The following is a 16,004-nucleotide window of genomic DNA, read 5'->3' as shown; positions in this document are numbered from 1 at the left end:
TAAATATGTAAGGTCTTATCTACGTGGGTTTGATTACAAAAACTAATAAAGTATTCTCTAAATAATGAGTCTTGGAACTTCTATTCCAAAATTTGAAGCAAGGCTTATTAATGTACCAAAGACCACAGCCAAGAGTACATTTACAGTTATCCAAAGAGTTAAGGACTGCCCCAAGTTCAAAAATCTTTTTGGTTTTTCAAGGCAGGGTTTCTCTGTGTGTAGCCCTGGCTGTCCTGGAGCTTACTCTGTAGACCAGGCTGTCCTCGAACTCAGAAATCTGCCTGCCTCTTCCTCCCAAGTGCTGGGATCAAAGGTGTGTGCCACCACCACCCAGCGAGTTCAAGAATCTTAAAACTTAGTCAAAGGTGGTGCTGAGGATGGTAATATTTAGGATTCTGGAAGCAGGAGGGTGATCAGGAGTTAAAGGCCATTCTCGTCTAGGTAGCAAGTTTGAGGCCCATTCTGGACTGTGTGAGACCCTGTCTTGGAGAACACCTAGAGAGACATGCTTGGTAGTGCATACCTATGATCCCAGAGCTCAGGAGGCAAAGGATCTAGACCTCTGCGTCAGCTCCTGCTTCCTGACCTGCTTGAGTTCCAGTCCTGACTTCCTCTGGTGATCAACAACAGTGTGGAAGTAAGCTGAAGAAACCCTTTCCTTCCCAACTTGCTTCTTGGTCATGATATTTGTGCGGGAATAGAAACCCTAAGACACTTTTTCAGTTCATGTGTTACAGTGGTCCATTCTGAATAATAGTGGGCTTTGAAACCTCAAAGGAAGGTGTTATGGGATATGGAAATGCCAAGGATGGGCTATAGATATGAAAGGCTTAATGAGGCTGGGACAATGAAGGGTCCTTTTGTTTAAAAAAAGGGGGGCGGGGGTAATTGTGAAAAGGCCATATAGAGACCTACAACTGAACAAAAGAGACTGGACTCTTCAACTTTCCACCAAGAAAAAGAAGTACCCAGAAGTACGTCTCTATTCCTGGGGAACTCCTGGCTTAATGTTTGCTTGAGGGGATGAACTAGGGGAACTAGGTGGGAGGAAGGGGTTCAAAAGGAAAGGAAAGGGAAGATGTAACAGACAGCAGTTGGGGGTGTGTGAATGCAATCAGTACGTTGCATAGGTGCATGAAGCGAGAAAGAGGGCGGGGGGGGTGCTCTAGTTAAAAAGATCCCATATGAAACCAAAAAATATACCCAAACCATCTGAACAAATTACAAGGAAACAAACACAATACATTTGTAAAGGGGGAAAAAAAAGAAAGGGCAAGGGCTGGTGAGATGGCTCAGAGGTTAAGAGCACTGACTGTTCTTCTGAAGGTCCTGAGTTCAAATCCCAGCAACCACGTGGTGGCTCACAACCATCTGTCCAGCTACAGTATACTCACATACATAAAATAACTAAAATCTTTTTTAAAAAAAAGGCAAAAATCATCCCTCCAAAAGTTTGTAAGTTCAAGATCTGAATCTAAATATTGAATGAGTAAAATGTCAGTCAAGAATTCCACCTGGCCTAGTGGTGGTAGCACACGCCTTTAATCCCAGCACTTGGGAGGCAGAGGCAGGCGGATTTCTGAGTTTGAGGCCAGCCTGGTCGACTGAGTACAGGACAACACAGAGAAGCCCTGTCTTGACAAACCAAAAAAAAAAAAAAAAAAAAAATTGAGCCTGGTTTAGGAGCTGGTCAATGCCTACGGAGTTCTGAAGAGCTCCAGCCTCATCTGTGCTGAAATCAAGTGTACATGCATATGAAATCCTCAAAAAAATAAAAATGTATTAACCAAGAGTTGACTTTTGAAACGGTGAACAATATTAGTAAACCCTTAACTAAATAAGAGTCATTAATACAATTAGATATAAACATAAATAAAAGCATCAGGATGGGGGGGGAAGGAAAGGGGACTATTTAAAAGAGCTTCAGAAACCCATACCAAGAAAGAAGAAAGAAGAGGAGGAGGAGGAGGTGGTGGTGGAAGAGGAAGCAGTTGTTGAACCTTCAGAGAAACATAAGAGACACTAAAGAGAAGAAAGTGAACAGAACAGAGCCCCAGCCAGCAGGCTCCCAGAATGCAGGACAGGAGCAGAAATCTCATTAAAGTAAGCCTGGCAGTCTTGTGCAGTTCACCAGACAGGCCATAGCTCCAAATACACCTCAAACACAGCTGCAGAGTGCTGCCTGGCAGGAGAGTCAACAGTGGAAAGGACTTCTCACTCCAAAGGTTGTGGCCAGAGGTCATCTTGAAAGACACCCTGTTGCTTCGAACTGAGTTCTAAGGACTTGAGACCAAGGAACAGTCTCAAGTAGGAAAGCCTAAATACACAGTCTGCCACAGCTCCAGTGTTGAGAAACAACTAGGGGTTGAGGGGTGCTGGGTACTCACAAGTGGGAAAGTAGAAATCCTAGGAAGTCAGTCCAGTTCAGCAAGTGCAATGTCTAGGTCCCACCCTCAGTACCAGGGATAAGACCTCACCCACTGAGAAAACTCTGGATACTGACCATCCAGAGCCAGACATTAGCCAGTGGATCAGTTACTAGCGCCCGAGAAAGCTGAAGCGGCAACAGATCAAGTGACATCTTTAGGTCCCTCCCTCTAGCAGGGTAAGTAATGCTTAGTGGGTTTTGAAAGTACAAAAGAAAGTGTGTCCACCTCGGTGCTGTAATTGCTTCTCCCTCTCCCTCTCCCTAGCCCCCAGATGGGATGTTAGCTACTCCTTGTGCATCTACTGGAGGAAAGGGAAACCCAGCCCAGACCATATACTGCAAAGCTACGTATGACTAGCAGAGGGCACTAAGTACATAAAGAAGCGAAGCTACAGCTGGGCGGTGGTGGCACACGCCTTTAATCCCAGCAATTGGGAGGCAGAGGCAGTCGGATTTCTGAGTTGGAGGCCAGCCTGGTCTACAGAGTGAGTTCCAGGACAGCCAGGGCTACACAGAGAAACCCTGTTTCGAAAAACCAAAAAAAAAACAAAAGAAGGGAAGCTACTAAGGGCAAAGCCTGTTGAGGCAGCTGTTGATTATTTATCCAATATAGGCGAACAACAGCATGAATCCCAAATGCAACTCCTCCTCTTCCCTGCCCCCCATCACCACCACCTTGAATCCAGAAAGAATCCCAACGTGTTATGTTTTTGTCCCTTGAGTTTAAGATTTATTTTTATTTCATGTGTATGAATGCTTGCCTGCTTGTATGTATGTTAATATTGTGTCTGCCTGGCGCCCAAAGAGACTCCTGGAATTGGAGTGACAGATGGTTGTGTGCTGCTTTGTGGGTGCTGGGAACCAAACATTGCTCTCCTGGCAAAAGCAGCAAGTGATTTAACCACTGAGCACCCCTCTCTCTGTCTCCGTCTCCCTCTCCCTCTCCCCCTCTCCTCCCCCCCATGTGTGTGTGTGTATGTGCACACGCGCATGTGTATTTGAGGAAGGATTTCTCTATGTAGCCCTGGCTGTCCTGGAACTTGCTATGTAGATCTGTGTGGCTTCCAACTCGAAGATCCACCTGCCTCTACTTCCTCGGAGCTGGGATTAAAAGTGTGCACCACCAACCTACTGTGAACTGTCTCCTAAGTACCCTGTTATCATCACCATCACCATCATATTTTAAAGGCTCCTATGTTTTCTTTTTATTCATCTTTATACATTTGTCTACTCATTAGTAGGCAAATATTTTGTTGTGGGGGCTCTTTTGGCCTTCTGGTTTCAAACTTTGCTATTATGTTTTTAGTACTATTCTGGTCTTACCCCACTCTAGACTTTTAAAACTTTGATGTTTTTGTTTTGTATCCTCCTTCTTACATTCATATAATTGGGGTTATTGACTTCCCTCATTATTGGGAATTTTTAATTTTTTTTTGATATCTTGAGGTTTTTATTCCTGCCCCTTCAGAGCTTTCTGCACTGTGTCTTTTTTCACATATTTGCTTTGTTTCTTTCCCGCTCTCCCTGCCAGACTAATTTATGTCATCCATTTACTGGTTCCATGTCATGTACAGTTTGACATCATTGCTTTTGAAGCCAGTTTCTTTCTCTACTCTGCTACTGGAGATTTACCCCTCATGAGTAGAGTAGGCTACTCTGTAAGAAAAATGTCCAAAGAAAAATGGAGGGGATAACCAAATCAACAGATTAGTGAACCACAACAGAAACACAAGAAAAGTCAGGGCAGCACAGTTCACACAGAGGACCACCATCTCTCCACTACTGAATAAAAGATGCTGAAATAGTAAAATACTATTTGGGGGGGATGAGGGTTTTAAATATTCACCAGTTTAAAAAAGAAAGGAAAGATGCAAGGAAGGAAGGAAGGAAAAGGTAAGGAGGGAGGGAGGGAGGAAGTGCCGGGCGGTGGTGGCGCACGCCTTTAATCCCAGCGCTTGGGAGGCAGAGACAGGTGGATTTCTGAGTTTGAGGCCAGCCTGGTCTACAGAGTAAGTTCCAGGATAGCCAGGGCTATACAGAGAAACCCTGTCAAAGAAAGAAAGAAAGAGAAAGAAAGAAAGAAAGAAAGAAAGAAAGAAAGATAGAAAGAGAGAAAGAAAGGTTGGGCTGGAAAGATGGCTCAACAGTTAAGAGCACTGATTGCTCTTCCAGAGGTCCTGAGTTCAAATCCCAGCAACCACATGGTGGCTCACAACCATCTGTAATGTCATCAGCCCTCTTATGGTATGTCTGAAAATAGCTACAGAGTAGTCTTATATATATATATATGTGTGTGTGTGTGTGTGTGTGTGTGTGTGTGTAATAAATCTTTTTTAAAATGAATAATAACTTAACATTTTTTGTTTGTTTGTTGTTTTGTTTTGTTTTTCAAGACAAGGTTTCTCTCTGTGTAGTCCTGCCTGTCCTGAAGCTCAGAAAGAGCTCTATAGACCAGGCTGGCCTCAAACTCAGAAATCCAACTGCCTCTGCCTCCTAAGTGCTGGGATTAAAGTCGTGTGCCACCACTTAAAGTAGATGTAAACAAGCAGATGGATGAAACCTGGAGAGGAAAGCCAGAAACAGAGAAAGACAGGAAGATGAATGATCAAAATCAGCAGTGTGCATGAAAAGTCAGAAACAGAACAGAAAAACAAAAACAAAATAAAAACACAACAAAACAAACAAACCACCAACAACAACAACCAAAACATGGCAGAGCAAGTCACCAATTGAGTTAATCAAGCAGAAGACAGAATATCAGGGACGAAGGGATACTAAACTCAAACTTCAATAAAGACAAAAAGAACACAGCAAGAACTCTGAAATCTGATCAAGAAGCCAAACCTAAGAACTATTGGAGTAGAAGAAGCCGAGATAAAAGCTAAAGGCTTAGAGGATCTAGTTAACAAGGTTATAGCAGGAAATTGCTCAAATCTAGAGAAGAATTGGACATCTGAACACTAGAATCATTCAGAATCTCCAGCAGACATGACCAGAGAAAAACCTCTCCATAACATATTGTCCTCAACATTCTAAAAATGCAAAACAAAGGACAATATTAAAGATATAGTAGAAAAATGCTAACTCGGGTACAAAGGCAAACAATGGAATAATACAGTTTCCATCAGCAACTCTGAAAGCTGGGAAAGTATGACTTTTTTTAAATTCTCTCTTTTTATTCCCTCTCTTCTCCCTCTCCCTCTCCTCCTCTCCCCCCACCCTGTCTCTCTCTCTATGTGTGTGTATGTGGAGGCCAGAGGTAAGAGTCAGGTACTGGGCTGGTGAGATGGCTCAGTGGGTAAGAGCACTTGACTGATCTTCCGAAGGTGGTGAGATCAAATCCCAGCAACCACATGGTGGCTCACAACCACCCTTAATGAAATCTGACGCCCTCTTCTGGTGCTTCTGAAGTCAGCTACAATGTACCTATTTAAAATAATAAATAAATCTTAAAAAAAAAAAGAATCAGGTATCTTCCTTAGTTGCCCTTTACCTTATTTATGTGCTTAGTTAAGACTATGTAGCTAGCCCTGGCTGGCCTGTATTTACAGACATCTGCCTGCTTCTGCCTCCCCGTATTAGGATTGCATAAGTAAACCACCGTGTCTGGCTTCCACCTTAGTTTTTTTAGGTAAGATCTCTCTGAATCTGGCTCTCACTTGATTCTGCTACTAGTTGGTCAACAGGCTCCCGGGATCTGTCTCCCCAACACTGGCATTCCAGGCACATGCTACTGTGCCCAGCTTTTAAGTGGGTGCTAAGGATCCAAACTTAGGTCCTGATGCTCGATGGAACTAGACGGTGAGTTCCGACAAAATCACACTCTGCAACAGGTCTCTAGGTGATGGAGGTCAGAGGGTGAGGAGTTCCAGATCGTCCTCTGGCACAGCCTTGTCTAATGGGGACGGTGACTGGGCATCAAGCCAGCACAGCTGCTTGACAGAGATCCCGAAAAGCTGAACTGAGTGATGCAATCACTGTCCCGCGGGCTTTCATTTTTCATCTTGATCTCCATGTGTTGCATGCTGAGGGGCTTTTAATATTTGTACAGCTTGAGATATTGGATTGCTGGAAATTTTCATATGAATCATTTACACCGTCTCCCAGGAGTACTGGTCATAAGCTTTCCCAGGAAAGTCCTGTGTCCTGTGCATATTATCACCACCCCTTGCCCCCCACACACACACACTGATGGGGTACGAGTCGTGGCAGACGCGGCTGCAGACACCAGGCCCAAACAGTTCCACGTGGAAGAGGTTTAATTAGAAGGGGTGGAGGATAGTGGCGCAGGAAGAGAAAGAGAGGGGAGAGAGTGAGAAGAAAAGAGAGAGAGTGTATATATAGTGAAGTAGCAGTCCAGGTAAAGGTGGGAGCTGACCCAATGGATTCTGGGAATATGGTGGCCGTTGCCTTGGCAACAGGTCTGTGGACCGGCCCATATCTGCCGCAGGTTCTGGGTGCTAACACACACACCTTTTAGGGAGATAATCTTTTTTTTTCTTTTTTTTTTTCGAGACAGGGTTTCTCTGTGTAGCCCTAACCTCGAACTCAGAAATCCGCCTGACTCTACCTCCCAAGTGCTGGGACTAAAGGCGTGGGCCACCACCACCTGGCAAGGGAGATATCCTTATCTGGCCCTACTTGAAGGTTTTTCTTGCGCCCTGAAGGTTGTAACTCAAAAATAAAGACAACAGAGATCTCCTTACAAGGCTCTGACTCCAAGATACTCTTGGGACATCTGCCCCTGTACTTACTCGGGAACCAGACAATCAGAGCGAAGTAAACTTAAAAGGGTAAACAGGATTCGGTGGGCTAGAGGAGCTAGCAGCAGATCAGCTTCCTCCTATACACTCTGAGCATTAAGCGTTAATAACGCGCCAGGCGGTGGTGGCGCACGCCTTTAATCCCAGCACTTAGGAGGCAGAGGCAGGCGGATCTCTAAGTTCGAGGCCAGCCTAGTCTACAGAGTGAGTTCCAGAACAGCCAGTGCTATACAGAAAAGCCCTGTCTCGAAAAACCAAAAAAAAAAAAAAAAAAAGAGTTACTAACACACACTGCTTGGGACATGACAATGTGCCCAGGCTGGCCTGGAGACTTTCTTCTATCTAATTCCGTTGAAACCACAAGATTCTTAAATATTGGGTTATTCTTAAATACGGGGTTGATGTGGGAAAAATGATTGTAAAAGGTAATTCTCTTCTGTCAGTGTTTATCAATGATAACTAAACTTATGGCCACTAGTAAATTAAAACCCATGTCTGGAGACAAAAAAAAAAAAAAAAAAAAATGATATGATCTATGTTTTGGAACAACATAAACCTATCCCTGCCTACTGAGTTCTATATAAATAAAGCACTGTGATTGCCAGTTAGTCAGGCTGCAAGACTCCCAGAATCCCGTGCCTGACTCCCTCTTCCCGCCCCGACTCCTAATCTCCCCTGCAGGATCTGGCATTGCTGAGGCTGGCCCCTGGTAATCCTCATCTACATACTGAGTTTGAGGTCAGCTTATTGAATTTGAGGCCAACCCAGTTAGGGATTTAACAGGAGAGAGACCCTGACAAATAAAAAGAAAAAATGAAAAAGTAAATACAGAAAGAAGGCTGGGAAGAAAGATTGAGACGCAGATCAGCCATAACTGTCCAAGTTCTTTGCCTTTCTGAAATTTGCATATAGTAATCGCTTCTGACTCCTTCAGCCAAATGCAAATTAAAACAAAACAAAACAAAATCCATGCTTTGGAAACCCTTCACATCCTAGATATGTAGGCACTTGGGAAATCACCTGCATGAAAGAAACAGACAGGAACACAATGCTAGTTAAGATTCGGATTCAAGGGGATGGGAACTTAGCTCGGTGGTAGGGCACTTGGGCACTTGTCTAGTGATCATAAGGCCCTGGGTCTAAGCCTTACCTTAAAAACAAAACAAAAAGGATAAAATTTCAAGATCCTGGCTCAGCTTAAGTAGTTGTTGGGGTCCCAGGCATTCAGTTTTGCTAAGCTCTTGAGATAAAGGGACGAAGCTGGGCTCCTGTATTCAAAAATGTATGAGGTTGTATTTGAGGGACACCAGGCTTATCCATGGCAGTATAGGAGTGGAAATACCTGTATCCACATGTACACGTATTCATATCATCATTCCCATATTCATTCCTGCCTGGACTGAACATATCTTATATTCAAACATTCATTTAAGCATTTTTAAGACTGGAGAGAGAGAGTTAATAAAGGAGGGAATCTTTTACAAATATTTTCTCAGTCTTTAAACTATCCTAGGAAGAAGACAAAAATCCTTTGACAGCTAGGAAAATCAAAACCCAGAGGTTAAGTTACTTGCCCAAGATCACTCAGCTCAGAAGAGGAAGCTGGGAACCCAAGTGTTGACCCTTCAGAGCCCAAAGCACCTGGCACCCCAGCAGAGAAAACTTGTCTGTTTGAAGCATGGTCTCACTACATAGTCTTGGCTGGCCTAGAGCTTGTGATGTAGACCAGGCTGGCCTGGACCTCACAGAGATCTGCCTGCCTCTACTTCCTAAGTCCGGCAGTGTTCGTCAGGCAGAGGAAGCAGCACTGATTGTTTTAGCTCTGGGAGGACAGATGTTCATGAACCTGCTTTTTCACACTCAAGAGCCACAGGTTGAAGATCTTTACCAGGCCAGTCCTCCACTGTCTAAGATGGCACCTTCCCTGATGCCCAAGTGATGTACAGACAGTGTCCTTCTCTGTGCGGGACCCCCAACTTCTCCCTGAAACAACCTGGAAGCAATTTAACACCATTGGTAGAGAACATTGATGTCAGCTGCTTCGTGCTTCAGGTACAAATGAATTCCATCAACTCAAACTGGGGGAGGAGGGTAGGGAGTAAGAGAGAGAGATTGAGAGAGAAAGAGAAAGAGAGAGAGAGAGAGAGAGAGAGAGAGAGAGAGAGAGAGAGAGAGAGAGAGAGAGAGAGACTCACTCCAGGAGGATAAAAGAGTAAAGGAGATGAAGATGTTAGTCATTCGTTGGCTTTTTCTTTCTGTGAGAAGTTAAAGCTGTTCTGTGGGTACCGAATGCAATGGTAGCATTTCTTAGCAAAGCCATCAAGTGTGGAAGTGGCCATCCATCAGCAGATCTGGGATTCAGAGGTGAGTTCATTGTTTGTCTCCACAGTGAACCAACCTGTTCAGCCAGAAGCTCAGGCTGTTGAGCTCAGGCCACTGAACTTCACGCTGGAACATTAGCAGTGCAATCACTGGAGTTGGGCACCACGAACAGACTCTCCTGGTCCTTAAGGGAAGGCGAAGTATGACAGCAGGCCCTGCAGGTTGTTTGCCCGGGTTGTAGAGAAAGCTGTCATTTCTGACATCAAATAGACACAGGTTCAGGTTCTGTATATCCCAGTGAAGTCTCCTAGCTTCTTCCTTGTTCAGTTGCCCCATTTCTCTTGTGGCGATTATGATACACGAGAAGTGGTGGCTATCAAATAAACACGTGGGAAAGGCTGCCCTGTGGTATAGAGCACTGCCCCATGAGTAGGATGCCAGTGCTTCTGTTACCTGGGCCAACCCTCTGGTATCTAAGCTCTGTGTGCATTGGCAGAAATGACCTAACTCTGCGCTCCTGCTTTACATTAGCCCTTTCCCATCCTCTACAAGGCAAGGATTCTTTGAAGAGAGGCCTACAAGCTCCAGAGAACCCTGGGAGGAAAAACTGTTCCCCTGGGTTGGCACCAATAGTTGAGAAGCCTCCTGAGACAGGGCCACTAAGCAACCTAGCGGAGGAGACTCAGCTCTCCTCTTCAGGCCCATTTCCTCTCTCTTACCAGGGCCACTTATGGCTGATCTGCGTCTACATTTAGTGTTTACAATAAGCACATGTGTTTTGTCCAAATGATCAGTGAGACCGAGGCCCTTCACTCATCCAGGTTAGAGGGAATATCTGCCTCTTGACAGATGTGGCAACGAGAGCTCTCTTTAGAGCACAGCAAGTTGGACCCAGCTGAGCAGCCTGACACCCAGAATCCATTTCCTGCTTCCCAGGTGCAGCCTATCTGAAACCCTCCATTGGACTGAGTGAAACTATGGTCCAGAAAAGCTCTATAAACAAGACTGACTTCCCAAACATTGACCTGGTGGCTGAGGTGAACAAGCGTAGAAAAGCCATGGCCACAAGGTACTCGAAGGTTCTTTAGCTTGCTTGTCAGTTAGGTGGGAGAAGGGCAGTGGGGCCTCAGCTAGTTTGACAGAAGCTGTAGGAAGCAGGGAACCCGGGGGAATTTACTCATTCACTGCCCTCTTAGCCTCACCTGAGAGGCAAAGCTGCCGCGTTCCCACCTACTGTGTGGGGGCAGAACTTCTTCACAGTTCCTTCAAGAGGTAATGGTATTCTTTGTGTTTGGCCCTCGTGTGGGTGGTGGAGTGAGTTTCAAATCATTGTGGGCAAGGGATCGTATTTTTATTTATTTATTTTACTTTAAATTTTATTGTTTTGCATCCATATTTGCACGCATGCACCTGCTCGTCTGTCTGTCAGTCTGTTCTTCAATCTGTCTGTCTCTACTTAGGATTCTGGGGATTGAACTCAGGTCTTCAGGTCTGTGTAGTCAGCCCTGTTTCCCACTAAGTCAGCTCATCTTTGATGATGTGATAGAAGTGTTTCAGCCCTAATAGTCTTCATCTGCCAAGGAGCATTCTTCTGATGGTAGGTAGGCTTGGCACATAAAATGCAGAAATCTTAGTTGAATTTGAGTTTTAAGTATGTTTTTAAATTTAAATACATCTGTGTGATATACTACAAATTGGCCATTTATCTAAATTACATATTTAACTGGACAGCCTGTTTTGGTCTGTTTGGGTTTTTTTTGTTTTTTGTTTTTTGTTTTTTTTTTTTTTAAGAATTGTTTATTTTATGTGTATGAGTACACTGTAGCTGTTTTCAGGCACACCAGAAGAGGGCATTGGATCCCATTACAGATGGTTGTGAGCCATCATGTGGTTGCTGGGAATTGAACTCAGGACCTCTGGAAGAGCAGTCTGTGCTCTTAACCACTGAGCCATCTCCCCAGCCCCGGTTTTTGGTTTTTTGGCACAGGGTTTTACTATGTAGCTCTAGCTGTCCTGGAACTCACTATGTAGACCAGGCTGGCCTCAAATTCACAGAGATTCCCCTGCCTCTACCTCCTGTGTGCTGGGATTAAAGATGTGTCCCCACACCCAGCCCTCCCTTCATTTTCATTTACCTCATTTGGTATGCCGGTGATGTCAGCTTTCAGGATGGCATCTCTGTGGAGAATGGTGGGACTTTACTGAAATTGCCACCCAGCTAGGCACAGTTGGCCCCACTTGTTGAGGTACAGTCAGGTTTCTTTAGGCAACGAGCAGAAAGAGTCCTTCATCTTTAGCAAATGATACCATGCAAGTTTCTTTAATGGGTTTAGAAGTTGTATGACCCTTAAAGGAGATATGACCTAAAAAAGAAAATTCTTCTAAGAGACCTCAGGTTGAAATAATTCGAATATGGGAAAAACACAGCAGTTGATGCTTTACCAGCATGTACAGTGCTAGCTCTTTGACAGTTAGAAACCTGAACAACCTATTCTTGCTAAGTCTTACAAGAAACCTGACCCAAGGAACAGACACTGTTATGTTAGAAGATGGCCTCCCATACCATATTGTTCTCAGTGTGCCCACTCTGAGAACTCGCTCTCACTACCAACCAGCTCCACTCACGTCCTCTCAACAGCAGGAGCAAGTTGTTTTTATTGGGATCAATTGTCCCAGTTCCAATCTATAGTAGCTTAATATGTCAATCCCATGTCCTTGCAGTCAGGGTTAGCCCAGACCTGAGAAAGACAGGAAAGCTCTAGTACACCACAGTAGAGGAGAAGAAAGCCTAGCAGGTTGGAAGAAGGGAGTTGAACATGAAATGAGGCTGAGCTGAGGGAGGATGGGCCCTGAGGACTAAGGAAGCCAAGATTCAGTAAGTGTAGCCTGGTAGGGTAGAGAAAAGGAAGCAAAGAGATATTTTGCTTTTATCATCAGAGCAAAGGGTGAAGAGAGTGAATTGTACTCCATTGGTTCTTGGGGACCAACAGGGACTAGTGAGTTCATTCCAAGGAGGACAGAGTCCTAGTTACCTCATTTTTGCCAGTGGACAGCTATGAAGGTATAAACAAAGGATGTTCTGTAAAATTATAAAATATTAAGTAGTTCTCTTTGGTATTGGTATCTTGGATCTGCTCTTGCTCTCTCTCTCTCTCTCTCTCTCTCTCCCTCTCTCTACCTCCCTTCTTCCATTCTTCCCTCCCTCCTTTTCTCCATCTTTCCCTCCCTGTCTCCTCCTCTCTCTCCATCTCTTCCTCCCTCCTTCCCATTCTGCCTCTTTTCTTCCCTCTCTCCCTTCCTTCCTCTCTCCTTCTCTCTCTCTCCCTTTCTTCCTTGCTCCCTCCATCACTCCCTTAAAAACAACCATTGCATTTCTGTGTGTGCCCCGGTCCTCCACCCCATGCATCGTGATACTCATGTAGACGTCAGAGGACAACTTTTAGGTGATAGTCCTACCATTATGGGGCTTCTAAGGATTGAACTCAGATAATCAGACTTAGCGGCAAGCAACTTTACCCACTGAGCCATCTCACTAGGCCCTATTCTGCCTTTCCTTGAATAATGTTTCATGTGTTTTTCCTCCCAGAGATGAAACAATCATCAAGAAAAGTGGCGAAGGTGGGAAAATGCTCCCTAGCATGGGCATGGACCAGGAGTCTCCCAGAAAAGGCCACCTCGTGGTGCCTCCTGCTCCCCCCCCTTCCCCAGTTGATGCTACGGACATAAGCAAGTACAAATCAAATTGTTTAATGGGCATGGACGTAGATGCCAATGCACAAACTCATTTGGGGTCTCTGGGTAGGCTTTTGAAGGCTATCACAGAAATTTTGGGCTTCTCATTTTATGCTCTATAGCCACCTTTGAATGATGCTTGCCCTGTGTATTAGTTAACTTTCCTACCGCTGGCAGAAGTTCCAACAGAAGAATTTAAGGAAGCACTGGAGGGTTTATTTGGGCTCATGCTCTGAGGTGATACAGTTTAGCATGGCATGAAAGGTGTGTCAGCAGGTGGCTGGCTTCACAGTGTACCAGTGCTAGTTGCTTGTTTGTCTCTCAGCGGACTAGACAAGGGTCAGGGCAGGAAGAGGGTCAGGCTAAACCTCAGGGCCTGACCTCCAGTGACAATTCCTCCAGCTAAGTTCTATCTCCAGAAGTCCCTACAGCCTCCCCACTAATGCCACCATCTGGGGACCAAGTAGTCAGACACACGAGCCTGTGGGGACAATTCACATCCAAATGAGTGCCCCACTAACACACTTCAAGGTAACGAGTTTTCAAGTCGGGTCTCTGAGATGACTATGTTTGATTTTGTCTTTGATTTGGGTTACACTGTATAGACCATTACTGGCTGTCAGCTGCATTTGATTCTTTTTTAAATTGTTGGGTCTTGTTTATAATAAAGTCTTACCCAGTAGAAAATCTAGGCCTCCATGGGAATGACTCTATAGGTCTGAGATCTGGGCATGGATAGAGGGCTCAGTGGTTAAGAGCATTTGTGGCTTTTCCAGAGGACCTGCGTCCCATTCCCAGAGACTCACAACTGACTGTAACTGTAGATGCAGAGGACTGGATGACTCTTCTGGCCTCCATAGGTACCCACATAACACATGCTATCTATCTATCTATCTATCTATCTATCTATCTATCTATCTTTTTTCTTTTTTATAAGATGTTTTCTTAATTTACATTGCAAATTTTATCCCCTCCAAAAACCCCTCTATCCCATCCGCTCTCTCCCTGCTCACTAACCCACCCACTCCCGCTTCCCTGTCCTGGCATTCCCCTATACTGGGGCATCAAGCCTTCATGAGACTAAGGGCCTCTCCTCTCATTGATATCTCACAAGACCATCGTCTGCTACATATGCTGCTGAAGCCATGGGACCCTTCATGTGTACCATTTGGTTGGTGGTTCAAACCCCAGGGATTCTGAGGGGTACTGGTTGGTTCATATTGTTGTTCCTTCTATGGGGCTGCAAACCCCTTCATCTCCTTGGGTCCTTTCTCTAGCTCCTCCATTGGGGAATTTGTGCTCAGTCCAAAGGATGGCTGTGAGCATCCACTTCTGTATTAGTCAGGCACTGGCAAAGCCTCTCAGGAGTCAACTATATCAGGCTCCTGTCAGTAAGCATTTGTTGGCATCTACAATAGTGTCTGGGTTGGATAAGTGTATATGGGATGGATCCCTAGGTGGGACAGTCACTGGATGATCTTTCCATCAGTTTCTGCCCCAAATTTTGTCTCTGTATTTCCTACCATGGGTATTTTGATCCCCTTTCTAAGAAGGACTGAAGTATCACACTGTAGTCATTCTTCTTGAGCTTCTTGTGGTCTGTGAGCTGTTTCTAGGGTATTCTGAACTTCTGGGCTAATATCCATTTATCAGTGAGTACATACCATGTGTGTCTTCTTTTGTGATTAGGTTACCTCACTCAGGATGATATTCTCCAGATCCATCCATTTGCCTAAGAACTTCATGAACTCATCATTTTTAATAGCTGAGTACTCCATTGTGTGAATGTACCACATTTTTTGTATCCATTCCTCTGTTGAGGGACATCTGGGTTCTTTCCAGCTTCTGGCTATTATAAATAAGGCTGCTATGAACATAGTGGAGCATATATCCTTATTTCCTGTTGGAGCATCTTCTGGATATATGCCTAGGAGTGGTATAGCTGGGTCTTCAGGTAGTACTATGTCCAATTTTCTGAGGAACCGCCAAACTGATTTCCAGAGTGGTTGTACCAGCTTGCAATCCCACCAGCAATAGTTGAGTGTTCTTCTTTCTCCACAACCTCACCAGCATCTGCTGTCACCTGAGTTTTTGATCTTAGCCATTCTGACTGGTGTGAAGTGGAATCTCAGGGTTGTTTTGATTTGCATTTCCCTGATGATTAAGGATGTTGAATATTTCTTTAGGTGCTTCTCTGCCATTCGGTACTCCTCAGATGAGAACTCTTTGTTTAGCTCTGTACCCCTAACTTCTTGAGTTCTTTGTATATATATATATATTGGATATTAGCCCTCTATTGGATATAGGGTTAGTAAAGATCTTTTCCCACTCTGTTGGTTGCCGTTTTATCCTGTTGACAGTGTCCTTTGCCTTACAGAAGCTTTGCAATTTTATGAGGTCCCATTTGTCAATTCTTGATCTTACAACACAAGTCATTGGTGTTCTGTTCAGGAAATTTTCCTCTGTGCCCATGTGCTCAAGGCTCTTCCCCACTTTCTTTCCTATTAGCTTCAGTGTATCTGGTTTTATGTAGAGGTCCTTGATCCATTTGGACTTGAGCTTTGTACAAGGAGAAAAGAGTGGATCAATTTGCATTCTTCTATATACTGACAGCCTGTTGATCCATCACCATATGTTGAAAATGCTGTCTTTTTTCCATCCAAAGATCAAGTGACCATTGGTGTGTGGGTTCAATTCTATTCATTGATCTTCCTGCCTTTCACTGTACTAATACCATGCTGGTTTTTTTTTTTTTTTTT

At 44.5% G+C, this 16,004-nt stretch overlaps 2 protein-coding genes across 2 annotated transcripts in view; both read left to right on the top strand.

Annotated features, from left to right (window-relative positions):
- Window positions 1-2,786, top strand: part of Prrc2c (proline rich coiled-coil 2C) — a 71,916-nt gene extending 69,130 nt beyond the window's left edge. The window contains exon 36 of the mRNA XM_031378908.1: window positions 2,694-2,786. Coding sequence (XP_031234768.1) covers window positions 2,694-2,786 — 93 coding nt within the window. The remainder of the gene's footprint in view (window positions 1-2,693) is intronic.
- A 6,699-nt stretch (window positions 2,787-9,485) lies between these two features.
- Window positions 9,486-13,367, top strand: Myocos (myocilin opposite strand). The gene is made up of 3 exons (XM_031378898.1): window positions 9,486-9,555; window positions 10,450-10,582; window positions 13,100-13,367. The coding sequence occupies exons 1-3, from the start codon at window positions 9,486-9,488 to the stop codon at window positions 13,365-13,367; spliced, it is 471 nt and encodes a 156-aa protein (XP_031234758.1).
- The last annotated feature ends 2,637 nt before the right edge of the window (window positions 13,368-16,004 follow it).

This window comes from Mastomys coucha, unplaced genomic scaffold (genome assembly GCF_008632895.1).
Source record: "Mastomys coucha isolate ucsf_1 unplaced genomic scaffold, UCSF_Mcou_1 pScaffold1, whole genome shotgun sequence".
NCBI lineage: Eukaryota > Metazoa > Chordata > Mammalia > Rodentia > Muridae > Mastomys > Mastomys coucha.
Note: the sequence above shows the minus strand (reverse complement) of the source record. Positions and strands in the feature narration are given on the sequence as shown.